The 19,962-nt window shown below is 49.9% G+C and overlaps 6 protein-coding genes across 6 annotated transcripts; 4 read left to right on the forward strand and 2 right to left on the reverse strand.

The window, feature by feature from the left end:
* Positions 1–2,566: 2,566 nt before the first annotated feature.
* AFUA_8G04920 (LEA domain protein) lies at positions 2,567–6,336 on the forward strand (the record flags this gene model as incomplete). The annotated part of the gene is made up of 2 exons (XM_742205.1): positions 2,567–5,746; positions 5,806–6,336. 2 exons carry the CDS (start codon positions 2,567–2,569, stop codon positions 6,334–6,336), a joined length of 3,711 nt encoding a protein of 1,236 aa, XP_747298.1.
* A 116-nt stretch (positions 6,337–6,452) lies between these two features.
* On the reverse strand, positions 6,453–8,853 carry AFUA_8G04940 (uncharacterized protein). Its single transcript, XM_077805313.1, has 6 exons — positions 8,452–8,853; positions 8,278–8,381; positions 8,085–8,210; positions 7,983–8,026; positions 7,852–7,929; positions 6,453–7,800 (listed from the first exon to the last, which is right to left on the reverse strand). The coding sequence occupies exons 1-6, from the start codon at positions 8,477–8,479 to the stop codon at positions 6,891–6,893; spliced, it is 1,290 nt and encodes a 429-aa protein (XP_077661440.1). The 5' UTR covers positions 8,480–8,853; the 3' UTR covers positions 6,453–6,890.
* Positions 8,854–8,905: 52 nt separating this feature from the next.
* AFUA_8G04950 (transcription initiation factor TFIID subunit TAF2) lies at positions 8,906–13,367 on the forward strand (the record flags this gene model as incomplete). The annotated part of the gene is made up of 3 exons (XM_742207.2): positions 8,906–11,492; positions 11,557–11,925; positions 11,976–13,367. Exons 1-3 carry the CDS (start codon positions 9,177–9,179, stop codon positions 13,365–13,367), a joined length of 4,077 nt encoding a protein of 1,358 aa, XP_747300.1. The 5' UTR covers positions 8,906–9,176.
* Positions 13,368–13,665: 298 nt separating this feature from the next.
* On the reverse strand, positions 13,666–14,211 carry AFUA_8G04960 (putative small nuclear ribonucleoprotein SmG; the record flags this gene model as incomplete). The annotated part of the gene is made up of 4 exons (XM_742208.2): positions 14,106–14,211; positions 13,964–14,035; positions 13,782–13,856; positions 13,666–13,725 (listed from the first exon to the last, which is right to left on the reverse strand). Exons 1-4 carry the CDS (start codon positions 14,133–14,135, stop codon positions 13,666–13,668), a joined length of 237 nt encoding a protein of 78 aa, XP_747301.1. The 5' UTR covers positions 14,136–14,211.
* Positions 14,212–14,495: 284 nt separating this feature from the next.
* On the forward strand, positions 14,496–15,656 carry AFUA_8G04970 (uncharacterized protein; the record flags this gene model as incomplete). The annotated part of the gene is made up of 1 exon (XM_742209.1): positions 14,496–15,656. One exon carries the CDS (start codon positions 14,496–14,498, stop codon positions 15,654–15,656), a length of 1,161 nt encoding a protein of 386 aa, XP_747302.1.
* A 702-nt stretch (positions 15,657–16,358) lies between these two features.
* AFUA_8G04980 (uncharacterized protein) lies at positions 16,359–18,440 on the forward strand. The gene is made up of 3 exons (XM_077805314.1): positions 16,359–16,530; positions 16,597–16,878; positions 16,937–18,440. Exons 1-3 carry the CDS (start codon positions 16,459–16,461, stop codon positions 17,753–17,755), a joined length of 1,173 nt encoding a protein of 390 aa, XP_077661441.1. The 5' UTR covers positions 16,359–16,458; the 3' UTR covers positions 17,756–18,440.
* The last annotated feature ends 1,522 nt before the right edge of the window (positions 18,441–19,962 follow it).

A 19,962-nucleotide genomic window follows, 5' to 3' on the forward strand; every position in this document is an offset into this window, starting at 1 on the left:
ATCTTCCTGGATCGCCGGTGTGCCGACAATATGTCCGGGGAAGGGGTGCTGAAAAGAGCGAATGAGAAACTGCAGATGACGGGCTAGCGGGATAGCTCCAAACCAAGAGAAGTATGGTGGTTGTCGATCGACGCTCACTCCCTCCTGAACAATGCACTGTGGAACCGAAGCAGAGTAACTTTTGACACTGCTACTCCATCCTCCGTTCTCCGTCCTCCATCGGATGAGTAGGTATCTTTGCGGGGTCAGAATGCATTGATGATCATTGTAACTGTAACATCGACTAAGTAGCAGTGGAATAGCTCTTTATTCTTTATGCTTGAATGACTGGGTTTTGTGATCATTCAAAAAGGTGTTAATTCACGTAGGAGGATGGGGTCAAGAAGCGAAGCAGACTAAAGGTGGACTTGACAGGGGTCAGTAATATTCGTCATGCTGGGGTCTGTCAATTGTGGAATTTGGACACACGATAGTCGGCAAGAGTTCATCATCATCACAGGAGAAATGAATAGGACAATTCTCGGAACCAAGCAATGGATTATGAGAGGTAAAAATGATACCGGACTAAGTAGGTCCAAGCAGGAAGACCGTTATTGTTGGCGCTCACTGTCTTCAAGATTAGTGGCCTCAGGCAGAAATACATAATTCGTATCCCCAACATAGAACATTGATTAGTAATTCTGCTGACTTTGTGCATTCAGATGATCCGCCTATCAGCGTACGTCCTTCGGTGGCTGACTCAGGTTGTGATGGCTGCCCTGGTCGCATTACGTCACGAGGGCTACTACTCAGTAGGAACAACAAAACAGCAACACCGCAGCCATTGACCAATTTACTCTTTCGGGAACCTCCAATCTGGCACTGTTGTACTCTTGTACTCCTGTTCCAGTTGACCATTGCATTATATGACCTTCACCAGAGACACCGGAGAACGTCTCAAGCTCTAGCAAGCGCCCTGCTACTCCGAGCATCGCCATCATCGAGCCACCACATATGTATACAAGAGGTACACTGTACAGATATCAGTACCAATACCTTTACTCCTCGCACATGTATTAACACCTACACAACTACCGCGTCCTATCCTATCCATGGGACGGACCCCTACTAATATTCTCCCTAAACCGGTGACAGGTGAGTGGAGAAACACGCGGGCTGACGATCTCCACCGCACGTCATCGGAACCAGCCCAATCAACCTGTCATGCCGCAGTGGCACCCTAATCTCAAGGGCCAAAGCTGGATCGATCCAATCATTCACAATCATCTGGAAAAAGGTGATATCAATGTGCTGGGTGGGGGTGCGCAGACGATCGAGGTAAATTCTCCGATTGGAAACCTGGGAGAGGGACCAACGTAAGACTTGTTGATGATCTCATCCTAGGCGCTGTTAGCGTGTCATTAGACTCAGAACAGGGCTGTCTTGCATACAGATAGATACCTTTCAGTCATCCAGGATGGTTAGAGGAGAGTGATATCTGTCCTGCTTAAATGCAGGAGTCTGTCATACAGGAGGAGTTTGTCGTACTGTGATGCAATCTCACCATGGTGGATGTCTTCTACTTCATCCAAAGGTACAATAATGGGCGCAATCAATTGACAGCTTCTCACTCTCTCACTCTCTCTCTCTCTCTCTCTCACACACACACACACACACACACACACACACACACACACACAAAATAACAATATAATAAACAATGTTGCCCCTGTACTCTGACGCAACTATGACTCCTCATCAGTCGGTCAAAGCCAAAACCGAGGAAAGAAAAACACAGATCAAGTATTAACCCTCGTCCTGCACCGTGGTATTGGAACTCCCGTGGATACCTTAAGCGGGTCCTTTTCGACCGGATATACAGTCATAGTTAATTTCTTTAAGCCTGTTGCCTGGCTCTTCTCCCACCTGATTCGATGTCCAGTTTTCCATACTAGCCTGGCCATCCACGGATTGACCCTTGGGCTCAAGCCACCGTCCGGTCCCAATCGACTGTGGCTGCCTTTTTGCGTTGCCCTCATTACATATGTGCCCTCCGGTGATTTTCTTGCTTGATAGGAAGGAAGCGAATGGCGGGACAAGGGCCCAATGGAAGCTACAGCTTGATACTGCTAGCGGTGGCCTGGCTTGGTGCATGATGATGTCAATAGTCCATGACGTAGGATGATAATAGGCGCAAGTGATTGTTGCTTGTGTGCATTTAAATGAGTTGAAGGGAATGCTGCGCTGAGATGAATAGATATTCGCACAGAAAGACCTATAGGTACTCGATGCTAATTGACGCTTGTATAATACAATCCTACTTTGATCTACGTAAAAGCTCATCTGATATTTACCGAGGCAATCAGTTGCACTGCCTTTTTACTGCTATCCCATTTTGCACATACGTTACGATTGACGACACGACTCATTGATTTACGAATTGACCTTGCAGAGCCATAACTTCGACGTGATCCGATATTCGTTCAGCATTGGTTCCCAATTGACTTCGTTGAAACATAGCTTCAACTATCCCTTTTATACCTCCCAGTCTCCCGAGCATATCGATTCTCACCCAAAGGCCATCGAAATGTCCTCGCCAAGCGTTCGTAATCCCGTCCAGAGAAACCCTGGTACCACCCACAAGTCTCGCAAGGGTTCGGGTTCCAGCGCTGCGTCCTCAAGGCCGGAGATCACTACCCCCAAGAACAAGAAGACTCCCCGCAAGCTGCAGACCAGAACGCCCCAACCCGTCGAGGAAGACGTTGACGACGAGAAGCCTCCAACTCCATCTCCTCAACCGACGAAGAAGAAGTTTCAGCCCGAGTCCGTGCAGCCTGAGGTATCGCTTGCACCGGAAGGCAACCGGGACGAGCCAGAGCAGCAAGAGGAGGACAAGACGGCACTCCCTGCCAGGCCGAAGAAGAAGAGGTCCAAGCCCGAGGCTGAGCAGCGGGGCATTTCGTCCCCCCTCCCGGGTGATGTCCAGCCGCAAGCATCCGGCTCTGCAAGCCGAGGCGATAAGGCCACGGACTTGACAGGCACAGCCAAGGCCCTTGGTGGTAAGGTGAAGGATACTGCGCAGGACACCAGAGAGGAAGTCAAGGAGGACGTTCCCTCTACCCCTCTTGACCTGTCCGCCTTGAAGGGCCTTGAGATTGGTGAAGGTGGTCAGGTCGTCGGCAAGGACGGAAACCCTTTGGGACGAGTCGTGGAAGGCGAGCCTGAGGATCTTGTTGGCCAGGAAGTGGGTGACGATGGAGAGATTCTTGACGAAGATGGTGATCTCATTGGTCGCGTGGAACTTCTGCCTGACGCTGCGCAGAATCTCGCCGACAAGGCGAAGGATGTTCCAGAACAGGCTGAGAATGTTGCCTCGCAAGCCAAGGGCACCGCAGACGAGACTGCCAATCAAGCCAAGGATAAGGTCGAAGAGACTGTTGACCAGGCGGACGACAAGGCGGAAGAAACGACTGAGCAGGCCAAGAATACCGTGACTGAGCTTGCCAACCTCGATGGTCTTCCCGTCTCGGAAGAAGGGCTCATCAAAAACAAGGACGGCCAAGCCATCGGCAAAGTCGCTGAGGGAGACCCGGAAGATCTTGTTGGCTATACTGTGAACGACAAGGGAGAAATTGTCGACGAAGACGGCGACCTAATCGGCCGGGTGGAGCTCTTACCACAAGAAGCCCAGGATGTTACTGATAAGGCTAGGGAGATTCCCGAGCAGGCCGACGACGCTGTAGAACAAGCCAAGGACAAGGCCGAAGAGACGACGGAACAGGCAAAGAAAACTGTGACTGATCTTGCCGACCTCGACGGCCTTCCTGTGTCTGAAGGCGGAGTCATCAAAGACAAGTCCGGCCAAGTCGTCGCGAAGATTGCCGAGGGTGATGCGGAGGACCTCGTTGGCTACACTCTGAACAATGAAGGCGAGGTCCTGGATGAGGATGGCGATCCGATCGGCCGCGCGGAAATCGTCTCCCAACAAGCCAAGGACGTAACAGATGGGTTCGACGACACCGAGAAGTTGGCCCCTGAAGATCAGAGCACCCAAGAGGACGTCGCAAAGCAAGCAGTTGAGAGCGTCCAGCAGCAAGACGTGGATGACACAGCAGAGAAGGCCGAGTCCGCAGCTGACGACACCAAGGAAGAGGCCGAGGAACAGCTGCCACCACTTTCCTCGCTTGAAGGCATGAAGTGCACTAAATCAGGCAAGATCGTCGATCCGGACACTGGCAAGCCCATCGGTGAGCTTGTCGAAGGCGATGCAAAGAAGATCTCCCGCATGGGTGCTCAATTGGACGACAAGGGCCAGTTCTGGGACAACCGTGGTAACGTTATCGGCAAGGCAAAATCCCTTCCTGTTGAGGATTACGAGGGCGAGCCACCCTTCGCTGGCCTGGAAGGCCTCCACGTCGTTGAGGACGGATGGGTAGAAGACGAGAATGGCAAGCGAGTCGGCAAGATCGTTCAAGGAGACCCGAAGAAGCTGCTTGGACGTGCGGTCGACGAAGACGGCGATATCACTGATAAGAACGGCAATGTCATCGCACAGGCTGAATACTACGAATCACCCGACGAGCCAGAGCCGGAGAAGCCTGACCTTTCTCAGCTGAACGGCTTGAAGCCTAACAAGCTGGGATTTGTTATTGGTCCAGACGGCGTGCCCATTGCCCGCGTGATAGAGGGGAATCCAAAAGAACTGGCTGGCAAAGAGATTGATGATGGCCAGATCTGGGACGGCCGCAAACCCATTGGACGTGTGGAGCTCATCCCGGAAGAGGAGCGCGACAAGAAGCCCGAAGGCGTGTTTGCCGGTCTTGACAACCTTGTCGTCAATAAGGAAGGCTTCGTCGAGGATGACGAAGGCAATATTGTCGGCAAAGTGACCGAGGGCGACCCCAAGAAGCTCAGGGGCCGCGCCGTCGATGAAGATGGAGACATCATCGACAAGTACGGCAACGTTAAAGGGCATGCCGAGCCTTACGAGCCAGAAGAGGAGGAGGAAGAGAAGCCGGATCTTTCCGTCTTGGAGGGAAAGATCGTCAACAAGGCTGGCAACGTCGTTGACGCCCAGGGCAACATCTACGGACGTATCGTTTCCGGAGATGGTAAGCGCCTCGCTGGCAGAAAGGTGGACGGCCAGGGTCAAATCTGGGGTGACAATGGAAAAGTCATTGGCAGAGCAGAGATCGTCCCGGGTGCAGAGCAGGAGAAGCCCGAAGGACAGTTCTACGGATTCGACAATGTGGAAGTTGGCAAAGATGGCTTTGTCATGGCCGGCGGCCGTATCATCGGCCGTGTCATCGAAGGCGATGCCAAACGACTCCTTGGTCGTAAGGTCGACGAAGACGGAGACATTCTCGACAAGAATGGCAACATCATCGGCAAGGCTGAACGCTTGGAGCCAGAGGAGAAGAAGCGTGATGTCAACCCCATGTCTGGCCGAAAGGTCAACAAAGAGGGCGAGATCCGTGATGCTGACGGTAATCTCATTGGCAAATTGACATCGGGCAATCTGCCAACGCTTGTCGGCAAGTCAATCGATGACAACGGTTATGTTGTCGACAACGACGGAAACAAGCTGGGCGAGTGTACTCTGCTCGAGAACCTGCCAGAGGAAGAGGAACCGGAACCAGGTCTCACCCAAGAGGAGTCGGAGGCCCAGAAGAAGGCCGAGCAAGATAGAGACCTGGCGAAGAAGATGGCCGGTATCATCAGACAGACTCTCGATCGTCTTCAGCCTACCTGCAAGAGGATTGCCGAGGTAAGTTGACGCTCCACCCGTATGTTATCCGAGATAACTTGCTAACTGGTCTGTCACAGCTGCTCGAGAAAGCCGATCGCACACCACGCGACGAATTGGACGAAGAGAAGCTCGTCAAGGAAGTCCGACCCCTGATCGAAGAGGGCGGGCAGGTCCTCCAGGAATGCAACGGAGCCATCCGTGCTTTGGATCCCGATGGCTCAATTGCTTCGACTGCCAAGGCTCGCGCTGCATCCCACGAAGCATCTCCTGAGGAGTACGCTCTCGCTGAGAAGATCAAGGAGCTGAGTGAGCTGGTGATGACCACGATTGAGAACGGCCGCAAGAGGATCGCAGACATGCCTCATGCCAAGAAGAAAATCAACCCTCTGTGGGCCCTGCTCAGCGATCCTCTCTTCCAGATCATCGCGGCTGTTGGTCTGCTTCTTAGCGGTGTGTTGGGCCTTGTCGGTCGTCTCCTCGACACCCTTGGATTGGGTCCTCTTCTGAATGGTCTGCTGGGTGGACTCGGTCTCGATAAGCTCCTTGGTGGATTGGGACTGTCGTCTCTGACGGATTCTTTGGGGATAACTGGAAGCAAGAAGGACTAAGGAAGATTGAATTGATTTGCTATTGATGAGATGGAGGTTGAATTTGAGCACTTTACTGATTTCTGCAATCGAAGTTGATTGAGGTACAAGGTCCATGTCCTTCTCGACGGCTTCAATTGTTCTGCTTCTGCACAATATAGTTTGATTGCCTTATGAATCTGCTGTCATTCTGCGAGCTATGAATGTACGATAATCAAGTGAATATTTCTATCTATATTACCATTATGCATTTATGTATAAACACATGAGTGAAATGTATCCACACTACCGGCTCCCAGCCTCATGATACATCAGTTTATGGGCGTCGCATAAACCATAACCAAACTCGTAAAGTCACTCATCATGGAGCTGAGGATATATCCCCAGGTGGCGAAACAAAGTGTAATTACAACAGACCGTAATGGAAATCCAACGCTCATATACAAGCCCTTAGTATCATAAGCAAGGGCCTGAATTCGAAGCCGATCAATCATGCGGAGTGCCTGCTTGGCGCTCCATAGGATGGAAGTAATAAGATCGCTTATCATCGACCAGAGAATGATACGAAAGCGGGATCAATGGTGTTTGAGCCCGCCTTTGAGGGGGTCCGTAGCATCGGGGACCTCTAGAAGGCTCTCTCCGAAATTGCGATAGGCCTGTTCCCTAGCCATCGAGCGATCCTTTTTGATGGTCAGGCAGTTAATACCCAGGAAAGTCGTAATCCGATTGATCACCAAGAACGCCCAATGCATGTAGGCGACGAAGGCAAACAACAGATAGGCCCTCAGGTACAGAAGCTCTACCCATGCACTCACTGCAGGAAGACCCAAGTGGGGCAGATTCGCAAGAATTGCACCGCCGATAAGCGGCGTGAGCTGGACAGTCCAGTACGGAAATGGTTGCCTGAGCAGATGAGCGAGGATGATCTTGGTGGTCATCCGTCCGAAGACAAACGAGATTGTCCAACAATACAAGACTAGTCGATTTTGAGCCAGCAGAGTCGAGTAGGGAGAGAAGAGCCAAGCAATGTTGCAAATGGTGAAGACAATCATTGGAACCCATTCCTTGAAGATGGTTGACACTGGCAGACCTTGCTTTTTGCGAGCTTCGATGACATTGAAGACGCATCCCGGCAGATGACCGACAAAGAACGATAGAAGCAGGAATGGAACCCAGACATCTTTAACCGAATAATTCCCAAATATCTGGGGAAAATTCAGGAATTCAACGATCGGCCGACTCCATATCTGAGGACCATAGTATCCTGAAGCGATCATGATTCCGATTGCAACGAGCAAGCCTTCGGTAGGCCCATTGATGTATCCCAGGTAGAGAGTATGTGTGTGGTAAGTCTCCCAGGTCGAAAAGTACATTGCGAGACAGGGAACAAGAGCCGTGTAGGCTCCTAACTGGGAAGAGCCAAAGCCCATTGCTGCTGTCTCCAGCAGACTAGCCAGAGTGCAGTTGAGAGAGTCAATCCCATGGCTGGAGACGGTTTAGTCACAGTCCGTCTAGCCTCTAAGAGCGGTCACCTACTCAAAAAGCTCACCCAGTCCACTCGACGTCCCGGTCCTCCGCGCTTGCTTACCATCGACGTTATCCAAGGTAGAATACCTGCTCAATCAGAAAAATTCTCGAATAGTACACCATGCGTCTCATTGACTTACATCCACATGCCAAGAGCGAAACTATAGTACAGCCAGGAAGGACCCTTGGACAGAGTGTCAGTAACCCATGGGTAGATTTCTTTGTGTTTGAGCGATGCGTACCGGTCCGATAAGATCTGGCATAAGCACCTCTATGAGCATCACATTTCCTACTATGAAAAGGAAGCCCAATAGTGTGACCATGTTTGGAGCAATCCATAGCGGGAGAACTTCGACAAATGCATTCCACTAGCGTGACAATCTTTCCGTCAGAGCGAGAGCGTATGGTATGTGGGAGGAACAATGGACATAATACGTAATGCTTTAGGATGTGATTCGAGATGTAAGACTTATCCACGCTCTGGTACTTGTAACTCTTCAGGGGCATCAAAATCTCATCGGTAAGCGTGTCTTGAGTCGCTGTATGATGAGAAAATGGATCGATTAGTTTATAGAATAGCCTATGTGATGATTAAATATTTGAACGGACCTTTGATCCTCCTGAAGATTGCGTTCATCTTGATCTAGGTTGTACGCTGTGGATTTCGTCCCAAAAGAAAAAAAAAAATAACGTCGTCTCAATTTGTTGCGCCTAGTTTCATAGCGTCGTATGTGAGTCGGGGGAACAAACCAAGACTGGCCAATTACTTCACAGGACCTCGCAGATTTTGGAGACTCTCCAATTCAATGTGAGCGTATGATCCGGAAACCCGTCCAACCTCCAAGAGGCAGATAAAGCAAAGAACGAGGTTAGAGCGGCAGATTTCTTTGTAGAGGAATGATCGGATTCGGATTCTCGGAGGTAAAAGCAGTTAAGATCACGTGTCGCCAGTGGAAGCTCCGCATCTTTTGACGCGACATGACAAGAAAGTGAGGTGAAGTAGATCGGCTCGAAGGAACACTTCTTGGCTGTTCCACTTTAACCTAGCCTTTTCTTTCACTTGCTCATCTATAAATATAGCTTGAGACTGAAAGGCAAAACTTCTACGAGTCTATTTCGATTGCGTCTTCCTATTTTGCCAACTTCGCTCCTGCTCACCTCGACTTTTCCCCGCCGTTGACGAACCTTTATTCATTGACAATTTTCCCAACCTTATTTTTTGGACGTATCATAGGGAAGTATTACGAGAGGAATGGTTGCTCATTGAGCTGGACATGACGGTGGATGGTCAGCGTGGCGCTCGCGGCGCAGTGCACGATTGAGTATCTTGCGCGATGCCAGGCGTCGTCGATACGCCCGGCGGGCCTCTGTGGCCTGGATTGGGATTCACTGTCGCACACCAGAAAGTTGAACTGGAGATAGATTTTGCGACCAAAAGCCTCAAGGGAAAGACAGAAATAACGATCCATCCGCATTACAAGGAACTTCGAATCATTCGATTGAACTTCCGACAGGGCGAGCTGAAACGCTTAAATGTCAATGGAAAGGCGCCTACAATCAAATATGCGGATCCATATGAATCCCTCCAGCTGTACGGCCCTCATTATCATCAGCGTCTATCGACCAAGATCGATAGTTTGCTCACGACTACCCCCGAGCCGGACCTGCTTGTGACGATCCCGAAAAGTGTTCGGATTGAGGAGCTCGATCCTTTCTCGCAGGAGGCCCAGGATCAAATGACTTTGCGTGCTAGTGGTGCAGGAGAAGACACGGATGGGCCTTTGGGTTCTAAACTGGCAGAAACTTCATTACCTCGGTTTTCAGCGCTCACGGTCTACATCGAGTTTACGATTGAGAATATTCGGGATGGGCTACAATTTGTCGGGGTGGATAGCGGCGACAGGCGCTATCCGCATGCTTACACAACAAACTCGCTTGGTTACGGTGCCGCAAGCCCCCTGTTCCCTTGTGTTGACGACCCTCTGTCTCGTTGTACTTGGGAAATCTCCGTCAAATGTCCGTGCTCTTTAGGCGATGTCTTCGACCGCAAAACTCGGGATCCGTCTGGCGCTCATCGTTCAAAGCAGACGCCTGGGGGTAGTCGATTCATCTCTCCAGACGACGAGACTCTTGACTTGTCGGTTGTTTGCTCTGGGGATATGACAGATGAGATCGTCGACCCCCGGGATCCTAGCAAGAAAACGGTTTCCTTCGCATGTATGTCGCCGCTTTCTGCCAAGCAGATTGGCTTCGCCGTCGGTCCCTTTGAATATATAAACCTCTCCGACTTCCGTGAGAGCGATCAGGATGAGCAGCTTGGCCAGAACGCTATTCCTTTGCACGCGTTCTGTCTCCCAGGAAGGGGAGATGAAGTCAGAAACACATGTTTCCCCATGGCGAAAGCTATTGACTTTCTTTCGCTGACTTATGGCTCGTATCCATTCGCAAGTTACAAAATATGCTTTGTGGACGACGCTCCCGAAAACACGCTGCCAACGGCGTGCTTGTCAATCTGCAGCAACCACCTCCTCTTTCCTGAGGATATTATCGATCCAATGTATGACTCAACGCGAGCTCTTGTTCATGCCTTATCATGCCAGTGGATCGGTGTCAATATCGTTCCCAAGGAACCTGCAGACACCTGGGTCACGGTTGGGGTCGCCTGGTATATTACCGATACGTTTCTGAGGAAGCTTTGTGGCAATAACGAATACCGTTTTCGCCTGAAACTAATGTCCGATCGAGTGTGCGATTTGGATTATGAACGCCCCTCGATCTATGATATGGGAAATATCTTGAACCTTGATCCTTCTGAAATTGAGTTCATTGCGCTCAAAGCGCCGCTCGTCCTTTTCATTCTGGATCGACGTCTTACAAAAGCTAGTGGGAAAGCCACAATGTCTCGAATTATTTCACGCATGTTCCTGAATGCCCGAATGGGGGACATACCCAATGGAGCGATCACCTCTTCCCAATTCCAAAAGATATGCGAACGACTTGGCCACGCGAAGTTGGATACCTTCTTCCAACAATGGGTTTACGGTGCTGGATGTCCTCGATTTCAAGCCACGCAAAGATTCAATAAAAAGAAACTGGTGGTGGAGATGATGATCAAGCAAGTTCAAGCTGATCAGCCAAGTACCCGTGATCTCGACAAAAACACATTCATGCGCGATGTCAAAGAGGAAATTCGAGGAGTCTATGCCGGAAACATTCAGCCGGTGTTCTCGGGTTCCATGACGATAAGGATTCATGAAGCTGATGGTACTCCTTATGAGCACATCGTTGAGATCAAAGAAGGTGTCACCAAGTTCGACATACCTTACAATACCAAGTACAAGAGGCTCAAGCGGAACAAACGGCAAAAAGAGCGTGCAGCTGCGGTATCCGGTGGGGACCCAAATGCGGAAACGCAAGAGGATGTGCTATTGTATTGTCTTGGTGACGTACTTCAGACTGAAGAGGAAATGCAGGAGTGGAGACTCGCAGACTGGAGTAAAGAGGATGAGGATCGAATGGGTCAAGAGTCGTACGAGTGGATCCGCATGGACGCGGACTTCGAATGGATATGCAAGCTGTCGCTAGTGATGCCGGGTTATATGTACCTCTCGCAGCTTCAACAAGATCGCGATGTCGTCGCGCAATTGGAGGTGAGCGCATAACTTCCCCCCCCCCCCCCCCCCCCTTTTTTTTTCCTTATGCTGACAGTGGTAGTCTCTACAATACATGGCAGCTCAGCGAGAGCACCCCCTTATCTCAACCATCTTTGTTCGGACATTGATGGATCGGAGATACTTTTATGGTATCCGTGAAGCCGCAGCGAGAGCTTTAGTAAAACATGCAAAAGAAGAAACCAACTGGTTAGGACTCTTTCACCTTGAAAGGGCTTTCCAAGAGCTGTTCTGCCTCCCTGGGTCACCCATGACTCGCTCGAACGATTTCTCCGACCGGGCGGCATACGCGCTCCAGCTTGCGATTCCAGAAGCTATATCTAAAGTGCGCGATAATGACGGAAAGACACCGTTGAGAGTCAAGCGCTTTTTATATGATAAGCTGAAATTCAATGACAACTCTAACAATGAGGTGAGCAAGTCGTTCTACAAGACGCTTACGATCCGCTTACACTTAAATAGTATTCCGATCATTTCTACGTCGCCACTTTGATGCAGTCGCTATGCCATGCCATGCTTGGCAAAGTCGAATCCCGTGATGTCGACATCGATGATTTCGACATGGAACGCATGCTTGAGATCCAAGCTGAAGAGCAGTTGGAAAAGGACGCTATTGCGGAATTTGATCGGTACAGGAGAATGGACGAATGGTCTAGTTCGTTTCAGAACGTCTACTCTCGTGCAGCACTGCGCTGTCAAATGCAACTCATGCGTGCCAAGATATTGGACGTGGACATAATGCAATTTCTACCATACACCCGGGCCGGAACTTACGATCTTCTACGCGCCGATGCCTTTGAATGTCTCGTCGAGCTCGATATATTCAAAAGTCCTGAGCTTGTGAAATGGTTCATGTTCACCATGTCAAGTGACTCTTCCCTTTGGCTCAGACGACGGCTTCATGATTTGTTCGGCAAGGCCTTGGCGCCAGTTGCCTTTGGTCGTGAACCGGAAAATGAGCCCTCCGCTACTGCCGACAGCTTGATAATCGAGCAAGAATCTTCAACCAAGGTTCGTCAGGCGGATCTCGCGAGGAAGCAAACCGTCACTGGAGCCATTGAGGCGCTCAAAGGGGAAATATCTGGAGATCAAAATTTCAAAGAATGTCTCTGGGCTGCATGCAACTCTCCCGGCATTGGAATTCTTGAACTTTCTGTATTCACAGATCTGTGCAAAGTCCTGTATGACTCGGTCACGTCGGTGATGGTAAAGTTGAAGTACCCGCGGTATTGGCAAGTCAAGCATCTTGGCAAGGTAATCCCGTTCCAATCTTGGATTTCAAATCTGATACTAATAGCCTCAGGGCCGCATGCATTTCTCACGGTCCAACCGAATCAGGACTACCCTCGCACCCTCAAAAGATTCCTCCACAAGTGGGAAGCGCAAACGCGAAGAGAACGGGATGCCTCCACCTGGGCCCCGTATCACATTCAAGCAATCGAAGCTGGGTTCAAACACCCCCTCAGCAAGTCCTCATCCAACCTCGCAACCCATTCCGAAGCTGCACATCCCAAACCTCTCCGCTTCGCCGGCACCTCAGCCACCGAAGACGCCGGCTGCTCCGTCGACGCCGTCGACACCAAGTGGTGGCGGCGGCGGGCTCAAACTGAAACTCAAATTCGGGCAGAAGCCGAAATAAGTTGCCTACCCGCCATGGTATTCTATCGAAACTTCTTCACCTCTGTACTTTTTACATCGCATTTATTCGAAACCTGGAGGGGAATGGTTGAACAAGCATCACGGCGCATGGCTGGCAGACCTGTTTCAAACGATTTATACATGTTGACTTTTATTATCTTCTACGACGGAGCTGCGTGCTCACTTGCATTGGGGTTCATCGGGTTCTTTGTGTGATGCGATTTCCTCGGCCTTATTCTCAGTGCCTCATGAATGACGATATCTTGACAACAGTCAGGTCCGTAGTCCCAGCGCGACTTCAGTGTAGAACTCATCCGGTAAGAATCAAGCCCAGTCGTCGTAGAGATTAGGTGATCTATTCCCCGTAGAGCGAACATGTAAAGAATCCAAAATGCTTTCGATCGTTTCGTACGAGCAACCAACCCATGAACTCCTAATTGCAATAAATCAATCCCACAATGTCGATGTAAATTCAATCCGTGCGCATCATCCAGACTTCAAGGAGGCGCAGTCTCTATTTCTCGGATATCCGTTCAAGAGCCTCAAGCATAACGACCGAGTTGCCGCGAATGACCTAGTCACACCAAATTAGCCTTCGCTCACTGCAGTCCTCCAATTTGCGCAACGTACCACCATGCCGATAGCGACTTTCTCTCCCCCCTGCTTCTCCTCGAAAGCCTCGTCGAGGACGATGTTCATGAATACCTGCAATGAAAACACCTTGTTAGCCACAAAAATGCCTTTCATAATCCAAAACCGCCGTCGTAATAGTGATCTCTTAAGCAAGCCAATGTGGGTAATTCATAACCTACATCGTAGCCTCGCAGGACGCCGATGACTTTGCGGTTGCCGTTCAATTGGCAGAACACCCGCTTTTCCATATACTAGCAAACCATGAATGTTAGCAGCGGAAAAATTGTCAAGGCAGAATAACAGAGGTGGAGCAAGGCATACCTTCTTCAATTCGGGCTGAGCTTGGGGCATCTTGGCTAGCTCGTTCTGAATCACTGTCCTGATGTGGTATTTCAATTTCTGGCGCGTTGCGGACTTTGGACCTGGCAGCGGGATGAGCTTCCGGAGAAATGATGTTCCCGCATGCTCCAAAAAGATGCCCGAGTTCCTGTGACGCAAAGGCCAGGATCGCCAACTCTCTCTTCCATTACCTTACTTTCCTTTGATTGGAAAGCTCCTAGGCGTATTTAACATGAGCTCCGCATTCACAAATCGGAGAAAGCCTCGCAAGGTCGGCGGCGATGATGAGGAAAATGACAGCGGCGAACAAGGTTTGTATCTACTCACCTTCATAGATAGCTTTCGATCTAGGCCTAAGGCATGGACTGACATATGCCAGACAACGGGCCTGTAGTGAAGAGGCCGAATCCTCTGAAGTCAAAACAAAAGTCAAAACTTCGCTTATCCTTCGGACCTGGTGAGACATCCATGACAGATGATGGCGGGCAGGAAAGCGAAGTCGTCCTGCCAAAACGGCATGGGCTAGGGAGGCGAGCGTTGGAAAAGAGTGCGCTTCAAAGGGCAGGGAAACCACCTGGACTAGGAGATCAGCTTCCGATTAGAGTACCAGAACAAGAACGGCCCAGTTACAGCGAGGATTATCTAAAAGAGCTCCGAAATTCCACACCGTCGACGCCTAAGGCAGCTACGGATGACGAGAAGGACAAGACCGTCGATGTCGCTGCGAAATTTGGTGAAGTAATGAAAGTATCTGCGCCTTCGGCCATCCCGAGCGAAGCGGAAATCAGGGAAAAGAAAGCGCGCAGAGCCCGCTTAGCCAAGGAACTGGCCTCCGGAACTGAAGAGCAGGATTTCATCTCTCTGGAGGAAAACATGAGCGACGAGGAATGGGGTCTAAAAAAGACCGAAAAAGAAGACATGCGCGATACCAGGCTTATTCGCGACGACGAAGATTTCGCCGAGGGATTCGACGAATATGTGGAGGACGGTCGAATCTCATTAGGAAAGAAGGCTGAGCGCGAGCAGAAGATGAAGCAGCGGGAACAGATGCGGGAACTCATTGAGGAGGCTGAAGCCATTTCTGATGAGGATGATTCAGACCTAGAAGAGAAGGCTGCATATGAAGCCGCACAGACAAGGGCTGCAATCGGTAGCGGCGGCAGAGACCATATTAACAGACCAAGGACTCCGCCTAAGATAACTTCACTACCTCGTCTTTCGACAAGTCTAGAACGATTGCGCACGATGTTGGCCGTCTTGGAGAAGTCAAGGACGCAGATGATCAACCGAATGGAAGACCTGAGGAAGGAGAAGGCCGATATAGCTGTTCGAGAGGTTGAAATCCAAGCTCTCATTAAAGAAGCCGGTGATAACTATGAGAGACTGAGACAAGAAGCCGGCCTCACACCTGGTTCCGAGGAGGATCTGTCAATTGCTACCGATATCAAGAACGCTCGCGGGCTCGAAAGCTTCGGCGCTTCCATAGCTGGCTCGGCAGGCGACTCTGGGAGCCAGTCGCCGTCATCGACTTGACGTTCTTTCCTACTGAAGCGTTACCCTTTCGCTCTTTCCAGCCAACAACCCGATGAAGCTGCAAATGACTCAAGCTCCTGTCAGAAGCTCGTGTATAGTATTTTCTTAGATCAGATCTGCTCAGACTTATGATACCCACGAATCTTTCAGTCGACATTTCCATATAATGACCCGGCCACCATTTTTCTCCTTCTCTCGTCAACCGCTGCGTAAGTCCAAGCCTATCAAGCAAGACGTGCTGTGAGTGAACTTGTCAGACATACTATCTACTTGGAGTTATTCTTATATCAACTTGAAGACAGCACAGAGGCTTAAGTCTTATTGCGACGCCTATAGACGAAAGGGATGGCGAGTCTCCCCATTTTTGCCGCCATTCCGATGCCACCCCCATAGAACTCTTCTTCGATTTGTTTTTCGTTGCAAACCTATCTTCATTTACGGCGACGCACGAGATCAACAATGTTGAAGGTATGTTGGGTTTAGATCATGGCTGGTCGGGTGTATCTAACACTAAAATCCAGGTCTTGGAGCATATATAGGCTTCCTGGGGGTCATCTGGTTCACATGGCTTCAAATTACATTATTTGATATACGATTCGCTCGAGACTCGGTTTTTGAACGAATTTGCAAAGCTGCTCAGCTGGCTGCCATGGTAGGCTTCGCGTCTGCGGGAACACGATTCACGACTCAGATCCGCGGTGAGAACGTTTGGGCCTTCCAGTCCTTGAGTCTTCTACTTGGTGGAAGTCGGGTACTACTTGCCGTGCAGTACGCGGTCAATATATGCTTGATCCATGAACGGATGAGACCCGCTGCAAGGGGATTGTCCATCATTGTCGCAGCACTACTCGCTTCCAGTTTGGTCTATTTCGGGGTAAGCATTATCTTTGATGAGGAACACTGTATAACAACCACGTTCTCAGTCTAACTTGGGTGAAAGATGTATTTTGCCTTTCAAGAGGATCATGGAATTCACTCGTACATTTGGACCGTTTGGTTTATGTTGTTCTGCTTTGAAATGTGGATGGTGATGGGGGTATCTTTCATCACTCCAGATATCGGTTTCGAAGACACTCATTTGGCCGTCCGAATGGGCCTCCTTACATTGATTATCATCGGTGAAGGTGTCATAGCAGTGACTCGGATTGCCAATAAAACAGTACGCCCCGGTGGCTGGACCAAGTGGTCATTTGTCCACATATTGGGAGTGACCACAAATGTGGTAAGGCATGTTAGCGATCAAACCTTGCTTTCGTCTACTAACGTCCTACTGTACTTAGTACTTTCTGTGGCAAGCCTATTTCGATGTCTCCCCCCGAGTCCCACTTGGCAAAATCTCTCAACAAGCATGGGCTCAGCTGCATTTTCCGTTTCACGTGGCCCTCATCCTACTTCTTGAAGGATCGCAAATCCTTGCTCTCACCTTGGATGTCACTTTAAAATTGACGTATCTGACTGAAACAATCCAGTTCGCATGCGAAGAGCCGCGGCCTGAGGCGGAGGTTGCCATCAGGCTACTGCGAAGTACAATTGCTGATATGGAAATCGACTACGGCCGGGGAGCGATGAAAGAAAAGGCTATCATCTCGGACATATTGGAAGAGCTACTAACCCTTCCGCTGTGCCCGACCAATGTGACGAGTAATGGCTACTTTCTAACCCATGACCGCATGGACGATTTGGTGGGAAACGTAACAGCCGCTTTATTCTCCAGCATGGGAATTACGCCGTCAGAGGGCCGAGACATCAGCCAACTGAACAATAGTCAGTTGCTCATGATGTACGTGGAAGTTCTGGGATTCGTCTACGTGTACTTTTTCGTTGTGGCGTCAGTCGCGATGTTTCTTTTTGCGGCTTTTACGCTGTTGGCACATCGCCACCAGCGCAAGCTCTACGTCGGGATTGGCGTTGCTGTTCGCCTGGTACTTGCAGCATTAGTGCTCGGCATGGTTTCCTTCGTCCAGCACTTTGCGTTGGCGTACTCCTTCATGACGTCTCCGGCCATATTATACGCATTTACGGTCATACTGCTAACAAGTGAGTCCTCGTGGCCATCTCTGCACCATGGAGCTAGCTCTGATGTCCTGTCTCGAATGTAGTTTTGTTGGTTGACCGACTTTTGGACCACTTTGAGGGACGCAGCCAGGCCAAAGATCGGTCCACGCGGGAAAGTGATGCTCAACTCATGCCATCAGGCCCAAGGGTGGTGGCTCTGGAATCATCCTCATATCGGGTTGCCATCAGGTAAGAGTGTTTGACATGAAATGGTGCGATGGGGAACCGGAAGAGGCAAAGCAAAATCCTATCGTCGACAGAAAGTTCCGATCTGTGTCTATGACAAGTATCCGTACTTTTCGCCAATAGATCCAGGCAGATCGTGGTTGGTCTGCTCCTTTCCGGCGGCCCCAAGGGGTTTCGCAGGTGCGAAATGGATAAGCTGGGGTCCGAGCTCAAGACATGTATGTATCTATTTGAGTTGGAGGGTATCAGAAGGATTGATATCGAATGGATTTGAGACCAGGCTACAGGAATTAACTCAAATCAATGCAATCATGCCAATCAAATGGGTCGACCGGAGTGTGCTGATCAGCAGAATATTGAAAAGTACCTATGATTTGCAATCGTCTGGATCCCGAATTCTTTCTGGAGAAGATTCCAACGGTTGCCTTCTTGCCAGCCGAAGCAAGACAACGGCGATGGCAAACCGGATGGACGGCAGCGGGAACGCACATCAAAGACGGGTTGTACCAAAGTCAGAATTCGGCATTGTACTTGTTCATCCGCAGAGGTGAAGGATGGTTTTCAGACCTTCGTTCGATGGAGGACTCCAGTCCTTGAGTTCAAGGAATCCGATGGTTTCAATACTCCCTTGGGTGGCTCGTATATGTGGATCGTCACGTTACCACATCCTTGGGACTGGTGGAGCAAGTTCATAAGACCATCATTCAGAGCGGTATACTGTGTTGGTTTCAGGGATGCTGCATTAATGCGATGATCACCGATTGTATCCTAGTAATGGGGATGGCAGAGGATCGGTCTGGCTCCAATAATGGGATAGTCCGTTTAAAGGTCAAACATGATTGCCAGGATGGATGTATCGATTTGAGTATGGTCAGGTTGGAACCTTAGCAAGACCTGCACTAGGCAATCGTCCATTTCGCCCTAGGCGGGTTGTTTGCGGCAAGGATAATAATAGACAAAGTGACTTAGTTAGCTTTATTAGACTAAGGTAGGAAGCTTAGAGTAGATCCTTTGTCAATCCTGAATAGACTCGTGTGTCGAATTAGAATTAAGAGTGCGGGATGAACCCTAAAATTGCGTCCTGTAGCTCTATCTACCCTCAAGTGAGAACCGGGGAACACTGTGTTCATTGGTCAAGTCAAGATATGTCTGTGATTGATGGTGAAGGGTCCTACATCTGCATATGCAGTCGGTTTGAACAACCAGAAGCCACCCACCCTGTCAGCTCTATCTATGGATATTCCACTCATTATCAGCTCTGATGACGCAACGGGGACGCTCTAAAATGTCCTTTTGGATCAGTTTGCATCCTCCGATCAACCCCGATCAAACGTCCCGTTCAATAGTCAGGTATGATCACCAAAGGCTAGAAAAAAATCCTCCGACTCTTATTTCTCCTCGATTTATTTTCTCCAACCCTTCTAGGTAAATAGAAAATAAAGCAAAAAGAGAAAGGGGAGATAGGTTCAACTGCAGCCGTCCTACAGCCTCCGAAGAACGAAGATCACCACGGAAGTGCGAGAGAAAACAAAAAAAAAAGGTCCTGCATGTGGCTATCCGGCCCAGCATTTCGACACCGTACGCCAGTCAGGTTGGATCCGTCGGTGCGTCTGTCGTCTGCTCGTTTCTCATTCGTGCATTGTACTGGCTTCTTCCTGGGGTATTTCCTACATCGCTCTGCGGTATTTGCACCGGGTGTCCGGTACTTCGTTCGGGTCGTCTGGAAAGGGTCCGTCAAACTCTCTGGACTACTGTATTAGGAGACCTGCGGGGAAGGCCTTGAGACTGGTCAATTGATCATCGGGATGGAAGTGTCTAGTAGAGGGCAGGAGAAGCAGGTTTGCACAGGTTGTGTATGGGAGGCGATATCTCTCCTGGTATTATCCATGTTCTATTGAGACGAGAGTCGATAGTTTTCCAAACCATTGTCTAGGTTTAGAGGAAAAGGCAAATAGGCAATGGCATTCGGCTTGACCATTACTCGTGTGAAGGTTCGAGGTTCCATGGAGACGGTAATGTTTCTAGGGGATCCAAGGTCTGGGACCTTATTAAAGGCCGGTCTCAC

The sequence above is a fragment of the Aspergillus fumigatus genome, chromosome 8 (genome assembly GCF_000002655.1).
Source record: "Aspergillus fumigatus Af293 chromosome 8, whole genome shotgun sequence".
NCBI lineage: Eukaryota > Fungi > Ascomycota > Eurotiomycetes > Eurotiales > Aspergillaceae > Aspergillus > Aspergillus fumigatus.